Source organism: Grammomys surdaster, unplaced genomic scaffold (genome assembly GCF_004785775.1).
Source record: "Grammomys surdaster isolate TR1022 unplaced genomic scaffold, NIH_TR_1.0 125951, whole genome shotgun sequence".
Lineage (NCBI taxonomy): Eukaryota > Metazoa > Chordata > Mammalia > Rodentia > Muridae > Grammomys > Grammomys surdaster.
Window position 1 is genome coordinate 3,003,040 of NW_021620772.1, and position 14,655 is coordinate 3,017,694.

General features: G+C 39.9%; 1 protein-coding gene across 1 annotated transcript in view; it reads right to left on the reverse strand.

Moving 5' to 3' along the window:
• Positions 1-14,655, reverse strand: part of Frem1 (FRAS1 related extracellular matrix 1) — a 148,672-nt gene that overhangs the window by 73,047 nt on the left and 60,970 nt on the right. The window contains exons 14-16 of the mRNA XM_028753636.1: positions 12,885-13,093; positions 10,172-10,265; positions 6,846-7,098 (exon numbers count right to left, since the gene is read on the reverse strand). Of these exons, the coding sequence (XP_028609469.1) occupies positions 6,846-7,098; positions 10,172-10,265; positions 12,885-13,093 (556 nt within the window). The remainder of the gene's footprint in view (positions 1-6,845; positions 7,099-10,171; positions 10,266-12,884; positions 13,094-14,655) is intronic.

Here is a 14,655-nt window from a genome sequence, read left to right on the forward strand (position 1 = left end):
GGAGAGGAGAGGAGAGGAGAGGAGAGGAGAGGAGAGGAGAGGAGAGGAGAGGAGAGGAGAGGAGAGGAGAGGAGAGGAGAGGAGAAAGAAGGGAAGGAAGGGTAGAGGAGGAAAGGGCAGAGGACGGGAGGAAAAATCCAAGTTGAAGTTTATAGAGTTCAACAGAAAGCACTGGCTTGATAGCTGCTGGTGGAAGGAGAGTCAGTTTTCTTCAAGAGTATGACCCTCGGGAGACTGAAGAGTGTCCAGGCCAGGTATCACATCCAGGAGTAATCGGACAGCAAAAATTTGACTTGATAAATTTAGACAGATAGATAGATAGATAGATAGATAGATAGATAGATAGATAGATAGATAGATAGAGACACAGACACAAACACACACACCACATACATGGCAGATGGATGATAGATGACACACATAGATGATTGATACACACACACAGAGGCAGATACCTAGATGCATCTATAGATAGAGATAGGTGGGTAGGAGGTAGGAGTGGGTCTGGGAGAAGGTGGGAAGAGAAGGTAAATATGCTTCAAGTACACTGTATGAGATTTTGAAAGAATCAATTAAAATATTATTTAAAAAGAAAGCATTACCCTTCAAATTTGGCAGGAATAAAAATAAGAGACCTCTTAACTGTTCATACTGATGATAAAAAGAAAGTTGACTTAAAACATTTACCCATTAGTTATTCATTTGATAAACATTTATTCAATTCCTACTATGAGATAATTAGTCCTCTGGGCATTTCAACAGAAAATATAGACATCTTGCACCTCTGAAAGACATGTTTTAAAAATGCTTAATCTCAAAAGACCTACTGTGTGTTGTTTACCATGTAATGAGAGAAAAACAAAGGCAATGTGTTCAAAGTACCACAGATGTATGCATCTATTAGGTTGAGCCTTTTGGAATTGCTACTGTTCAAATATTTTAACCCATTAAATGGCAATTTCATACACAGGAGAGCTTTTTATATCCACACCAGTCACATCTGCAAACTTAACCAACCACACATTAAAAATACTTGAAAAAAGTTTACCTGTACTGAATATGGAGATTTTGTTATTCCCTAATCAAAAGAATATCACAATTTGCCTCAGAGTTTTAAGTAATGCAAGGATTATTGAAAGAATGTGGGACTTTTCATAGGCTATAGGGAAATACTAGACTATTTTCTGGAAAGGATTTGAACACCCATGGAATTTGGTATGTGGTGTTCCTGAGATCCATCCCCTAAGTACACCAAGAGATGACTCTATTTCAGTTGGATAATCGACAAGGTTTTATGGTTGGGAAAAAGATACAAGTGCCAGATGACAGTGCCCTGGGGCAGTTGCATGTGCCAGTGCATGGTAAGTCCTTCAGAAGCTTTTGCTGGCTTTGTGCTATGCCCTGGAGGAAGAGTAAGCCTGCCAGGCAAATACCTGGGAGGTGAAAGTGTGACCTGCAGTGAAGGGAAGTCAGAGAAAGAAACACTGGAAAAATATCTTGAGAGAAGGAGAATTTAGTGGAAAAGGCAAGCATAGCACTCAGTAACTGATTTCTCCATAAAAGACAGGCTTGATTTATAGCAAATGGCTACACAATGGGCCAAGCAGCCAGTCCTTAAGAAGGCCCCTTTAAATGGAATATAGTCTAAGAACACAACTTAAGAACTTTCTTCATTCTTATTTATTATAGTACTAGAAATCTTAGCAAAAGAAATCATGCAACAGAAAGAAAAGGCATCAAAAATGAGGCTAATGTTAAATTATTCCCATGTATAGATATCATAGCAGACTCTATCAAATATTTTTAGAATGTATACATGAGTTCAGTAAATTAGACAAAGACAAAACCAACACACATACACACACACTCACAGGCACAAACTCAGAATTCTTTTCTTTTGTTTTCTTTTTAAAGTAGCATTTCTACACACAAATAGTAAACATGGTGAAAAGAAAATTAAGGAAGCAAACATACTCACTATATTTAAAAAAAATAAATACACAAGTAGAAGAACTCTGCAACAAAATTCTAAAACACTGGTGAAAGAAATGATAGGAACACAAAAAATGAAAGATATCCCATGCTCACACTGCCTGATGTGGTGGAGACATGCGATCCAATTCCCACCAGAAAATGCACACATTTTATTAATTATCAAGAAAATGTTAGTCAAGAACTCAGTGAGTTATCATCTTCCTCAGCTGAACATCCATCACCCAAAAGACAATAAATAACAACAGATGCAGAGAAACAGAAACATTGGTAAACGGAATGTGAAATAATAGAGGTTCTGTGGGAAATCTTATGCAGCTTCCTCAAAACAGTTACACAGGATCCAACTCTTCATTGGTTATCCAAAGAAGATGCAATTTTTATACCAAAAAGATATTTATATCCTCATGTTTATCCAGCATTAATCATGATAGTCAAAATGTGGGACCACTCCAGATACCCTTCAATGGATGCATAAATAAAGAAAGGTAAAGAAATAAGGTAAAGCTTAAAAACATGACGTTAAGTGAAACAAGCCAGATATGGGAAGCAATAACTCAGAAGTATGAAAAAGGAATTGTGGACAGTATCCAGAGAAGAAGAGGTAAAACAAATGAAGAGAAACTTTTACAGCCAGAGAAATGTGTTAGGGGCAGGAGTGCGGAGGATGAGAGAAGGGTCCTTTGTGGAAGAAGGTAAAGAGATGGAATCAATGCATGACTGTAATACAAAGGAATTGCCAACTTCCTTTTCCTCAATCCAAATCCTCCTTTAGACCCCTCTCTCACTTCCGAATTCCTGGCTTCTTTTTCCATTGTGTGTGTGCATGTGTGTGTTCCTAAACACACAAATACAATTTGCACATCTCTACACTATTACTTGTATGCATATGTTCTCAAGGATGATCATTTTAGTACTGGATAACAAATTGGTGTACTCTTTACTGGGGAAGACCAATTCTCACATTCTCAGCATTCCTTAATTTTCTGTAGTTCTCTGTCTAGGATTGAGGCTTCCCTTGTCTAAGGTTGAGGCCACATGAGCCTTCTTCCTTTCAAGTTAGCTTGTCTACAGGAATTACCCTTGTTCAGGCCAAGTTTATGTAACCATGTGGATGAGACTTCAAAGGTTTAGCTTCTCTAACATTTCACAGCAAACTTTCTGTTCTTTGTTAAAATCTTTCACACTCTTCCACAATGATTTCCTGAGCTTTCCCATGCCAGAGCTGCGTTGTAGATGTATTAGTTGGGCTCCACAATTCTACATTTTAATTAGCTGTGGTTTTCTGTGATTGTCTCCATCTACAGCAAAGAGAAGCTTCCTCAATGAGGGATGAGAACAACAGTTATTTGTGGGCATAAGCCAAATGTTTAGGATGCTGTTAGGGATTGTACTGGTTTAGTGAAGTAGTGGTTGCAGGTTCTCCTCCAAGATCCATGGCTTCACTAGTCTTAGGCAGTTGGCTAGGTCTCCAGTACCAGGCATGATTTCCCTGTTGTTGAGAAGTTCTGAGCCCTATTAGAGAGCTACTGGTTACCACCAAGGTATGTGTGCCACTACTATGCCCTATGGCTATCAAGTCATTCTGGTCATTGTTTGTTCTGGTTTACAAAAGTGATCGCTGGGTATAATCACTGGTTACTTTCATTTTTTGGAAGCTTGCATGATGTCTTCTTGGTGGGTACCACGAAAGATAGTCCTCTGGGAGGCGGCTTTAAGGTAAGCTCCATTTCAGGGCACTCTAGGCCCTATGTCTGAAGTGCATGGTGTCTCCAGCTATAGGGACTTACCTTCTACCTGTGAGGGCGAACAATTCCCCGTAGACATGCCTGCATGCCAACCCAATATAGATAATTCCACAGAGACTCTTTATCAGGTGATTTTAAGTTCTGTCAAGTTGACAGTTAAAAGTAATGAGTACAGGTGATAACATTAATCAAAACACTTAAGCAAGGGTTGGAACAGGTAAGTCACTAGAACATCAGATCTTTAATGCCAGAATACTTGATATCAGTTTGAACAGTGCTAAATGAGAGCCAGTGGAGCAAAGAAGTGACATTTGAGGAAATGTAACATCAAAACATCCTTTGAATCCAGTATTCTTTCTAATCTACTATAACCAAGAAATATATGTGAAATCATTCCCCCAGTGTCTTGCCAGGCCTTATTAATTAACAGTTCCTTATATGAGCATCACACGAGAAGATATTCAGATGTCTGTAAACCTGCCTTTTAGTATTTGGAAAGCAGCATAAGAGAACACGGTTCATTTTACCTGTGCTTTGTGAGCCTGCTAAAGCTATTGCAATTGTTCCATAAACAATAACCTTTGGCCTTTGAGTCCTTTTCCTGTAAGACTATTTGAGATCTACACTGGGGGGGGGGATGGGGGTACATAAGCTTGAGGCTGGTCTGGGTTACATAGCAAACTTGTCTACCTTTCGCTGTGTCCTAAAAATCTGAATGAGGTTGAATTCAAAAGTAGGGGACTAGTATCATTGGTGGAAGAAATTTAAGACAGCATAGCATTCAGGCTCCAGCATGATTTTTACTGGCTGTTTTTATCCAAGTTTACAAAGACAGGAGCAAAATGAAGAGGAGGAAGATGTGAAACATGCAGTTCATTAAGGAAAAGAATATGCTGTAAGCTATGAACAAACAAGTTTCCGTAAGTGGCTGCAGTTTTTTACATAGCAGCATACTCTGATGAGGAAGTAAGGAATGTGCCTGGATGACATTACATTTCAGGAAGCAATAAAACCTTGTAGATAGAAGGATCCAGAGCATAAAACTGTAAGTTCATTTGAAAGCCTTGATTTCTTTGTTTGTTTGTTTAAAGAGAGAACTATGGGAGTGCCATATATGGTTGAACAGGACGGCCTAGGAAGACATTTTCCAAGACTCTGCCATACAGGCACCACTCAGATACTGCCTTCACCATGGTCCAGGACCACCAGGCTACTTAAGATGGCAGCCAGCCTTGCTTTGTCCATGTGGTTCTGGTTTTACTGGCACACACAATTCAAGAGTGAAGAGATCATGGAGGCATGCACTCTGATTTTAAAGGAAAGCCTGTGAGGCGTATCTTCCACTTTGAGACAGTATTTGGAAGTCAATAGAACCTTATTCGTGGGAAGTTAGCCGGTAGAAGTAGATACGTAACAATAGGTAGGTTTTTAGAAGTGACAGCTCAGATCCTGGTTCCAGGCTTGTTCTTTGGTTTTTGAGCTGTCATTTGATGGGACTCTGCCTCAGACCTCTGTCACCAAATGAGATTCTCTGTCATGCCTTTGTGGCTGTAACTGAAAACTCTCAGAAATCAATGCATAAAATGTCTTCCTTCCCATCAACTGTTTCTGTCAGGTATCTGTCACAGTGACTCAATGGTAAATAATACAGTGTTCTACTCAGTCAGTCTTTCCATGTCTTCTTGCTTCATCCATAGAAGTTTCAGTCTAAAGAGACTGTAAAGAGGAAAACTATAGGAGTGTGTGGTTAACTCCAGCAAGAGGAAATACATTTCCTGGCAAATGTTACTTGGGTCTAAGTTTCAGTTGCTATGATGAAACACCAAAAGCAGCTTGAGGAAGAAAGGGTTTATTTCTATTACCTTACCATATAACAGTCCATCATCAAAAGCAGTCAAGACAATAACTCAAATATATCAGGAACCTAGAGGCAGGGGCAGATGCAAAGGCCATCATGGCTTGCTGTCTTATAGAACCCAGGACCACCAACCCAGAGGTGACACGGCCCACATCAATCAATAATTAAGAAAATGCTCTACAGGCTTGCCTGCAGGCTAATCTTATAGAAGCATAAGATTTTTCTTTTCAGTGTAGGGTACCTCTTCCTAAATGAGTCTAGCTTGTGTCAAATTGACAGAAAATTAAGCAGGAAAGAAGATATGCAAAGAAGAAGATATGAGGTGTCATTGTGCCTCAGTCATCCTTCCATGTGGAAGGGTTCTTCTATCTGTACACTTAGCTAACAGTCCTTTGGCATGGCCTAGACTATACTCCACTATGGTCCATATGACTCAATGCTGTGCCTTGCAAATATCAGATTCTGAGTTAATACTTTCTTTCTTTTTTTTATTTTTTTGTTTTTGTTTTTTGTTTTTTTTTGTTTTGTTTTTTGTTTTTCAAGACAGAGTTTCTCTGTCTAACAGCCCTGGCTGTCCTGGAACTCACTTTATAGACCAATGTGATCTTGAACTCACAAAGATTTACTTCCTTCTGCCTCCCAAGTGCTGGATTAAAGGCATGTGCTGCCACCCCCAGCTTAGAGTAAGTATTATCTTTAACTGAACACTTCACATAGTGGGAAGAAATATCACCTGAGTAACGATGCACTGAGATAACATCAATGGAAACCCATTGCATTTGTGTTCTGGCTGTCATGAACCATCAAGAGACATCATCTTGCTTTCAAAGAATCGAGAAAGGAGACTAGTTACTTCTAGGGAGCTGGCTGGTGGTCATTTGACTTCTAAAAGTAATGATGGCATTGCTTTAGGTGGCTTGCTTTGGTAATGTCATCATGATTTAGAAATCAGTAAGTAAAATAGCCAAATTCTTCTAGTTGACTAAAAAAGGACTTGAGATAGTGATGGGACATTTAGAACAGTGGATCAAGTGCAGCTGCTCTTTCTACACTTTCTGAAATTCACTATCAAACTCAGGTCAGAAGTACCTCTATCCATGATGACTGTGCTTACTAACTGCAGTGCAGGCTGCAATCTATCTTTCATTGCAAAAAAAAAAGTATTAAGATTGTAATGTTATGGGAGCCCATGACAAGGAGTGGCATTAAGACCTGAATGCCCTCACTAGTCACAGGTTGTCACTTACCTGTGTGTTTGTATGTTACAGCCCCTGAGATGACATCTCCCTGAGAGAACCTGTCCACATGGAGTCCAGCTTTTCTCACCACTCCATGCTGAGGCTCTCGGACAATCAGAAACAGCAGTTCTAAGTCATCATTATCTGCATCAGTAGCGAAAATGTATTCAGGGGTGATGGTCACCTCTCCACCCTCTGAGCAGTGCATCATGGGGATGAGGTCAGCCTTCAGAACAGGTGGCTCATCATTCACGGGGGATACCTAAGCAGGAACAAAAGATTGCATTTTCAAGAAAAAGAAAGAAGTGACAAATGTCCCTGCTGGCAAACCATAGCTCACAGTCACAGTGACAGGCATTTTTCATCTTCTGGACACATGGAACAATAGCCATGGAACTTGGCCAAAGCAGCCTGAGCCTTTTATTTATTTATTTTTTACTTTTACTTTCTCCATTGGTTGAGGGATGCTCCACATGAGAAACATCTTAGGCAGAATAAGAAATAAGTCTGCAGTTATAACTGGGATCAGAGAACCCATTATCTTCAGAAGACAAAGTAGAAATACAATATAAAGCACTCCTCACTTTAACACACAGACTCTTTCATTAAATTCATGCACACTTCAGAAGAATTCTGGGCCCAGTGGTCTGATGCATCTACATCCACAGCATCAAAGTTATTTTTATTTTAAATGACTTGGTGATCCAAAGCTTTCTGCCACCCTCAGTTTCTGACCACCTACAAATTTTTCTTGGGTCCACAGTAAGCCACAGTCTCATGTCAAACACCTTAAGCGACAGGTTAAGTTCCATGAACATTCAATCAGCTCCAGGTTTTATCTTGAAAAAAAAATATTTTTTTCTCACACTCATACAGTGCTTCGAGTAGAAAGGAAAACAAAGCAACATGTAAAATCATAAAATGCACATCCATGAGATGGGAGTGGAAGGAATCTTCCTAGGAGTTCACAGCCACAGCCTGATGCATGCTGCAAGAGGGAGGTTGGTTGGTTGGTTGGTTGGTTGGTTGGTTGGTTGGTTGGTTGGTTGGTTGGTTGGTTGGAAGGAAGGATGGATGGATGGATGGATGGATGGATGGATGGATGGATGAATAGATGGTTGGTTGGTTGTGTGGTTGATTTAATTTTATGGCTGTTTGGCTATTTGTTTTCTTGGCTGGTTTTGGCTAAATCTGGCCTTTGAGCCTGTGTACCCTTTCAGTCCTACACAACCTTCCACATACTTCAGCCAAAGCAATCTTCATAAAACACCAAGTTGTTGGCCTGCAGGAACCTTTTATAGCCCTTCTGCTCCCCCCGCCCCCATGCTTCTCCTAGAAGTCTCTGGTGTGACTGCTGTGGCTGCCGTTGCCACCCCACCCCATTTTCACTGGAGCACACATTCCTCACCGTATCTTATGCCCTTGAGCCTGCCCAGTACATTCTGTCTCCCTCAACTTGTGAAACTAATTTCTGCCTCAGTTCCCATGGGTGTTTTTCAGGGAAGGCTTCCCGATCGCTCAGGTTAATTAAGAAGCTTCAATTACTTAATCTCCTGTTCATAAAACACATATACATTTTAATCAATTATCTTTGTGATTATCCAGTTAGTAGCTGTTAGCATCTGTGGTCTGTAACTTCAAGAATAGGAACCTCATTTATCTTGTTCATAATTGTTCTACAAGCACCAAAGACCCCACATATATTACAGAAGGCGCTTATTAAATGTTTGCTGAATAAATAAATGAGTTGCATGGTTACTATGCATTCAAAGGGTAATGACTATAAGACAGGTACCCAGAGGATCATGATGATGCTTTCCTAGTAAGGGAGTGTGGATGAGTGCCTAGCTTAGTTACTTCATCAAAGGTTTAAAAGCTATAATTGTCTGCTTTCCTTTTGCCCTATAAAGAAAAATAATTATCTTTGTTCATGCCTTCTGTGAGAACTTACATCATTCTTTCTTGACTGTAAGAAATTTTATCAGTTCATTTACATGAGTGATAACTGTAAATGGTCATTGTGAGAAAAACGAAAAAGAAAGAAAGAGAGAGGGAGAGAGAGAAGAAATCACAAATCAACACTGTCCAAAATGGTTTGGTCTGGCTTTCAGAAACCATACCCTCTCATTTAAAAAGTAGAAATAATCAGTTTCTTTCTCCAAGATGCACTGTTTATCGCCATACATAATAGGAGGGTCAAATATATGACAGATAACAGACAGGATTGGGCTCTTTCCTTAAAAAAGAAAAAAAAAGTAAAGGGAACTGGAAAGCTTTCTTTGCATGTAAAAGTTTTCCAGAAAGAAAACATTCCTCCTCCAAGCTGAAAATAGCCTCCTGCTTTTCACACAGACTTCATAGGCCATTGTGAGGACTGAGGAGAAAGTGGAGATATCTTGCATACACCTCCCACAGAAAGCACTCCAGACCAGCCAAGTTGAAGCATGGCCACATGATGAGGCCTCACATCTCACCTCACAATACACCGTCAAGTTCACAACTCTAAACTCTAACTCCAGCAGTTCTGGAGTCCAGTGTACTAACTAAAGAGATAATTCCTCCCCTGGATATTTTTTAAAAAAACAATCTATATAGATATAACACTCTTTGTTAATGGCCAGCTATAAAATATCTTACAAATATATAGTAATTTTATATCACTAAAAATGTGGACCATATTCAAACAGGAAGAGATGGCAGATAGCACAATGAGAATACTCTGTGGTCCTTCAGGAATCATGATAAGCTTCTTGATCAGCACCCATGAACTCTTGCAAATCATACACACGATGCTCGTGTGCCCAGTTACCCACTCGGCAGAGAAGCACCAAAGTTCTTGGAGTCCTTTGAACACACCTCAACTTTGTCAGCAGGCTTTCGTCAAAGGAAAGGGGGAAATGACTTCAAACAGACCACATACCAGTCTTGCGGTATAGATATTCCTAGTGGAGACCAACAGGCATGATGTCTTTCATAAACAAAGAGAACCCCAGGGGTTCTGAACAGTCTTCCAAACTGCTCAGTAAGCTTTAGTGTCACAGTTCAAAGATATTAGACATATTTTATATGTGGAATGGACCATTTATTATATTAAGTATCTGGATTCAAGCTAAAATGATTCTAGCTTTAGGTAAATTAGGGTGGAGGTAGGGAGAGAGAAAATGAATGTGTCTGTTTCACAGATACAGTCTTTGCCTCTATTGCCTGGCTGCAGACACACACAGGTGTAGCTGGCAACCTTTTACTTTGGTGTCTGTGTATTTTAAGTTGTTTTGAGACCCTGAGAGGTTCCAAGAATAAAGACTTTTCAAATGACTCAGGGAGGAAAAACCTACCTCAACATGGAGAACAAATTCTGCTGTGTTTGTGCCATCCGTGACCTCCAAGAATATCTCATCCTGAAGAACCTCAGATCCGTCATGTTGATACCTGCAGGGATAGTATGGCAGGATCTCTCAAAAATACATGGGTGTAAACAGAGCTATGCAGCACAAACACCCCTCCATAACCATGGCCGTGACTTCAATAAATAAAGATGTATATTAAGAAGTAAGACAAGAAGCAGTTTAAAACTCTAAATGCAAAGATATATTACCACTCAAGGTCCCTAAAGATTAAATTACTCTACCTGGGAAAACATTGTTCATGCATTGGTAATTTGTCCCCAAATCACGAAACAGCCTTTTAGGGGCTGGAAAGAAAGCTTCAGAGTTAAAACCCTGAACTCTTCTTACAGAAGACCTGGGGTCAGTGACCAGCAGCTCACAACTACCACTCCAGCTCCAGGGGGCTCTGATGTCTCTGGTGTCTTGGCTCACATGAACATATACACATATTTGCATAGGCATGCACATGCATGCACGATAACACAGAGACACACATAATTTAAAGTAAGCTTGAAAATAAATTTAAGTCTTGCAATGGTCTCTGATAGCAGTAAGTATTTGGTCTGGGATCTTTTTGTAACAGTGCAGCAGACTGAGTGGAGACAAGGTGACTCTAAGATGAAGTGGAACACTGTAAGGGCTCCATGATCCCTGTGCCACCCAACCTTCCTCCTATGCCCTGGAGCTGTCCATTCCTCTCTGCAGCCTTGATCTGTGAATCAGATATCGTATCCCTCCACCATATACCTTGCTCCACTTTCCAGCTCTTTATATCAGCTAGTAAAGAGTCTTGCATCTCCTCAGGTTTACAACACCATTATCTGATCTAACCTTGGCCCTATCTTCCTCTGAATTCTCAGCCACGTATTTTAAAAAAAAAAAAAGTGTAATTCTAGACTTATCACATAGTCTCTAGCCCACTACAGAGATGCTCAGTTAATTATAAGAAGCTCTTGAATTTAAACGGACCATTGATTTGCTCATAATAACACATGGAATTATGCCCCAGGAATTGAAAACAAACGTTTCAACAAAACAGTATAGTATTTTGAACCTATATGATACTCTTGTATGAATAAAAGGGGACTATATCTTATGAAAAATGGGTCACCAATCAAGTGGTAATGGATTTAGTTCCAGTGGCACGAAGTGTATACTGTCACATCCTTGTCTATCATACATACTACTTTCTCTGATCTGTTTTTCCATGCCTCTTACTGTTTTTGTCAAAAATCATCATGAAATATAACGCGCTGATCCATTTTACAACACTGCCATCCCTAACATGGCTAAGTGTATCTGAGAAGGCACACATAAAGCATGGCGGTGGAGACAAGCAGGTCTTTAAAACCTCACTCCTCCTCGATATTAGCAAATGCCTCGTCATCTTTGTGCTCAGTTCTGCAACCCTGAGAACGGAATGACATACCTTGTCAGTCTTGATAGCTGAGGTTAAGTGACTTTAAAATATACTTACCTGCAATTCTCTAGGAAGGTGAGTATACATAGAATTCTAGCAAATACTTCTATTTTTCTGTTCATCTTAGCACTGCCTAAACACATCTTTTCTAACATGTAAGGAGGAGCTGAGATTTCAAAATCCAAACTATAAACAAAACAGGAAAATTTTAATGGGAATAGGTGAATAGTGATAGAAGTCACAAAGAATTGTAACTCTGTGATAGGACTGAGCCACCAAGTTTTCCTGATCTTGTATGGAGCTTTCAGTCCCTAGTGAACCTCCTGGCTCAAAACCAAACATCTGAAGAGAAACACTACCTCCCACATGTTACTAAGAAAGAGTGAGATGTCTGTTTGTCGGAGTTGGTAAGTGAAATGATAGCAAGTCTGTCTGCTTGGCTGTTATTTTCAAATAGTTTGCACTGATTTTCAGAGATGGTTTCACTTGATAGTATGAAAAAGAGCCCTTGCAACTGTATTAGGTAGAGAAAATAAAGCTTTCCAACTGGAACTACTGTGAGGCCAAGAGGCAGAGTTGCTTGATCTCCAGTTCCCAGAGACCTGAGTCCAGCTTCACAGACTACCTACCAGCAGGCCCTATTTTCTTAACTGCAAACCTATGCCAAGTAGAATGAAATAAAAGCTTATACTCAAAAACATCAATGGACAAAGTTAGTTGTCCATGCCAGCAACACACACACACACACACACACACACACACACAATTTCTCCCTCTCTCTGTTCTCACCTGGCTCACATTGAACTCACAGTCGTCCGGGCTCAGTATCCCAAGCATTGGGATTAAAAGTATAGGCTACCATATCTGTCTGATCAATAGCGTTCTAGTCCTGAGATTCCAAGGTCATGAAATTGCCTTTGCTTAGAGCCAACTTCAATTGGCTGCACAGAGTATTTTAGTCTCTACAGAGTTTGTGATATGTGCCATTGTAGCAAAATTAATATTAATGGAAACTAATTTTTATTGCACAAATATTCATAAACCCATTCCCTCTGCTACAGTAAGCCAGAGAGAAAGAAAAAATGTCTGATGGAAAACAAATTTTTCTTTTTACTTCTTTGATTTTCAACTGACCCTTAACAGTATGAAATGGCAATACTGTTCTAGAAAGAATTAGACAGTCTTCTCAGTGGATCCAGATATAAAGCCACTGCACAGAAGGGGAACACAAAATCTTCTAACCTAACTTTTAAGGTGTGGAGGTCTTGCCAAAAAAATATGCCTCTTGGCTTTAGAGGAAATCCATCCAGCTCCACCACGCCATGCAGAGGCATCTCCTGAAGAGAGAGGCAGATGCTGTCCAATGGGGTGTCCACATCAGAAACCAAAATGTGCTCCGTGCTGATGGTGCATTGACTGCCCTCGGCCACTCTCAGGGTGTTGGTGAATACCTAGAAAGAAGGAAGGAGACACTAAAGACCTTGTTCTGTGAGGTGTCCCTGAACACAGAGTTCACTGGATCCCTATAAAGCGTCTTCAAGGGTCAATTAATTTAAGAATGTTATTTATTTATTTATTTATTTATATGGATATTTTATTTACTTACATTTCAGGTGTTATCACCTTTCCCCCCCTCCATAAATCCCTTATCCCATCCTTCCTCCTCTTTTCTTGCTTTTATATTATTTTAATTAAATGCAAGTATTAAGGTCAGTTCTAGGTTGAGGAACTAGCAATATAATAGATGCAAATAGTCAAGGAACAAGCAAGACAATAAACACAAATAGTCAAAGAACAACCAAGGCAATAAACAAAGTTTCGTGATCACTATTTCTAAGGGCTTATCATGATGACCAAAATATCTGAGCCTACTTCCCTGTCCTAGCCCAAAGTCATTTTCATGCCTGAAGCCTACTTCTTTGTTCTAGCCTAAGATTTAGATTCCTGCCTGAAATTACTTCTTTGTTCTAGCCTAAGATTTAGAATCCTGCCTGAAATTGTTTCTTTGTTCTAGCCTAAGGTCAGATTCCTGCCTGAAGCCCATTTCGTTGTCCTTGGCCAATGTCAGATTCTTGCCAAGCAGCCCATTTCCTTGTTCTTCCTTCATAGCTAAATAATTTGTCTAAAATCATTTTAATTGAATATTTCCAACTCCAAGTGTTGATACATACAGACACCAAGACAGATCCCTAATTTGAAAGTGCATATGCTTCAAGCGTCCCAGAGCCTCTGTAGCAGACTCAGCAAAGGGTGCAGGGCAATGATGAGCCAAGGGAGTAACTCCCAGCATCATTCACTCAACCTTTACCAAGTGCCCATGAAAGAAAGGATCCACCTCTTTTTTTAACCCTAAAAATTCTTTAGGACTTGGTAAATCTGTAAAAATTGTACTATATGCTGTATGTTTTGCAGTAACAACAGGAAAACTGAAGGCAAGAGAGTTACACCCATGGGAAATAGATTTATTCATACACTAGACTTAAACAGCAAAAGTTGCAAGGGCTTTCCATTTAAAAAACCCCAGTCTTCACCCAACTAACAAGTCAATCATAAGTACAAAGGAAGTTAGATAAAGCAGCTTGGTATATTTTGTTAGTAGGATAAGAGTGGGCAAGTGATTAAGCAAGTCTAGAAAACTATAATCTACAATGTACTGGCTACATTTATAAGACATATGTATGTGCTCCAGGCTCTGAGAGTACAGTAGAAAACCATGTAGAGTTTATTTAACATATCAGCTTCCAAACTCGATATTGCTATAAGGAAGAAAAAGGTAGCAGACAGAGTTAGGATCTCAAATCATGGTCTCTGAGGGTCCATCCCAGAAGGCCTGCGGTGAGCACACCACCATCGCCCTGACACTGTGTTTTTACAGAAAGAATCTTTTCTCAGAAGATGAAGCCACAGTCTCCATCCCAGTGTGTACCCTCACTGATCAATGGGGCACTGCATAAGAGAATGTCCACCAGACATGTGCTACTTACACATGTGTCCAAGGAAGCATGCTGGCTCA